This window comes from Rhopalosiphum padi, chromosome 3, assembly GCF_020882245.1.
Source record: "Rhopalosiphum padi isolate XX-2018 chromosome 3, ASM2088224v1, whole genome shotgun sequence".
Classification (NCBI taxonomy): Eukaryota; Metazoa; Arthropoda; class Insecta; order Hemiptera; family Aphididae; genus Rhopalosiphum; species Rhopalosiphum padi.
Genome location: NC_083599.1, coordinates 81030270 through 81032787, shown reverse-complemented (window position 1 = coordinate 81032787; position 2518 = coordinate 81030270). Strand labels below are relative to the sequence as shown.

Sequence of the window (2518 nt, the reverse complement as noted above, 5' to 3'; positions counted from 1 at the left end):
ACGAAAACGTTCGATGTGTTATCTCTTGAACAAATAGGTCTAAAAATACGAACTAAACACCAAAATATTTATTTTTATACATAGATTATTCATTTTCAACAATAATTGTACGGCCGCCGGCGACAATTCGGCACCTCGATAATACGATTCACTATCAGACGCCATACAGCCGCCGGCGGTCTAACTTATTTATTGTGACAATTTTTGAATTTTATCTTTTAAAAATGAATTCACGGGCAAAAAGGTTCAAGATTGGTGATGAAAATGTTGTTAGAGGGTTATTGGAAGAGTCTGAGTCTGATTTAAGTTCGTTTAGTGAATTTGATGACACGGATGAGGACGATACATACATGCCTCCAAACTCGTCAGGTGATAATCAAAGTTTCAATGGTAAGTACAACTATTATATTATATAATACTTTTATATTTAATAATACATATGTATTTAGTACAAAGAATGTGTAAAGTAAAATATAATATATTTTTTTCTAAAGAAAAATTTTAATTTTAAATAAATAAAAAACTAATAAAGCTAGATACAAAAAATAATTTAAATACCACCTTATCGCAGTATGGTTTTATTTTGTAAAATATAATTTTCTATACAACTTTTTTTTGTCTATTAAATATTTAAAAAATGGTGGTATTTTCAGATAGTAGTGATATTGATGAAAATACTTTAGAGGTAGTTAATAACCATCCAAAGACCTCTAAACAAACATGGAATGATATAACAAACCAAAACCAAAAAAATTTTTTGTTCGAAAAAAATCCCGGTCTAAAAATTGAAATACCGCACAATGCAACAATATGGACATACTTGAACTTATTTATAACTGACGAAATAATTAATTTAATGGTTGTCGAAACGAATAAGAATGCTGATCAGGTGTTATCTAAACATCGATTGACTAAAGCTAGTAGATTTTCTAAGTGGGTGCCTACCAATGATGTTGAAATTAAACAGTTTTTAGGTTTGCTTATGTGGATGGGGCTAGTCCAAATGCCAAGTTTAAAAGATTATTGGAGTGTGAAGATGTTATACAAAAATTGTGTAGCAAAAAATATCATGTCAAGAAATCGATTCGAGTTGATTCTCCGATTTTGGCATTTTGCCGATAACGACCAAGCTCCTGAAAGTGATAGAATTTTTAAAATTCGAAATCTGATTACAAAAATGGTTCATAACTTTCAAAATATAATGGAACCAGAAGAAATGATGGCTGTAGATGAAACAATGGTTCCATTTCGTGGCCGATTAAAATTCAAACAGTATATTCCTGGAAAGGCGCATAAGTACGGAATAAAATTATTTAAACTTTGTGGCGTTAACGGGTATACGTATAATATGGAAGTTTATGCAGGCAAAAGCCAAACTGATGGAAGAGGATTAGGTTGCAGAGTCGTTGTAGATTTAAGTTTCAGATATTTAAATTGCGGCAGAACTATTATAACAGATAATTTTTATACATCGCTTAATTTAGCCAATGAGCTATTAGAAAAAAATACGCATTTAATCGGTACATTAAGATCCAATCGAGTTAAACTACCAGATGTTACAAAAGCAAAGCTACAACCAGGACAAATAGTAGGAAAAGAAAATTCAAACGGTATTGTGGTTGCCAAATGGCGTGACAAAAGGGATGTCACCATGTTATCTACTCGCCATGACATTTCTATGATAGACACAGGTAAAAAAAATAGAAAAAACGAATCAATAGTGAAACCAAAAATAATAATTGACTATAATGCTGGGAAGGCTGGCATTGATTTATCAGATCAGCTATCCAGCTATAGTAGCCCTGTACGAAAATCCATAAGGTGGTACCACAATGTGGCAACCGAAGTCTTATTAGGAACTGCAGTAGTGAATGCATTGATAGTTTATAACTTGAATACGCCACAGAATAAACTAAAGATCACGCAATTTCGAGAATTATTAATTAATGAAATGCTTGGATTCATTGGATTTAATCAATCAGAACAGGACCAAACTTCACTTGTGTTACCGAAAACACGACGAGCAAAACACGTTTTTATACAAACTACATTAAAGTGCAACAGAAACCGAAAACTGCGAAAGAGATGTGCTCATTGTTATAACGAAAAGACAACTACTGTAGGATCAGTACAGGCTTGCAAAGATGTGAAAAGGGTTACAACTCTTTGCGAAACATGTGATGTTTACACGTGTGCTGATTGTTTTGTCAAACATCATACAAAATAAAAATTAGGTACTATTAATATTGTAAATAAACATTTAAAATTTTTTAATTAGTTTTTAAATATGGAAATAAAATAAATTATTTTTAAAAGATGTTATAATAGTTCGATATTAAAAAAGATGTTTGTTTTATTTTATTTATTCATTTAAAAAATACTTAACAAGATACTTTACTTTATTTTAACAAGATTTTTTTATTTAAATAATACCATGACATTGTTATTGAATAAAATAAAGTGAGTAAATGAAAACTTGTCTTCTATATAGGTACTTATTTGAACCACAATATAACGA

General features: G+C 30.4%; 1 protein-coding gene across 1 annotated transcript; it reads left to right on the top strand.

The window, feature by feature from the left end:
- Window positions 1-224: 224 nt before the first annotated feature.
- Window positions 225-2227, top strand: LOC132926128 (piggyBac transposable element-derived protein 4-like). The gene is made up of 2 exons (XM_060990467.1): window positions 225-390; window positions 654-2227. Exons 1-2 carry the CDS (start codon window positions 225-227, stop codon window positions 2225-2227), a joined length of 1740 nt encoding a protein of 579 aa, XP_060846450.1.
- Window positions 2228-2518: the final 291 nt, after the last annotated feature.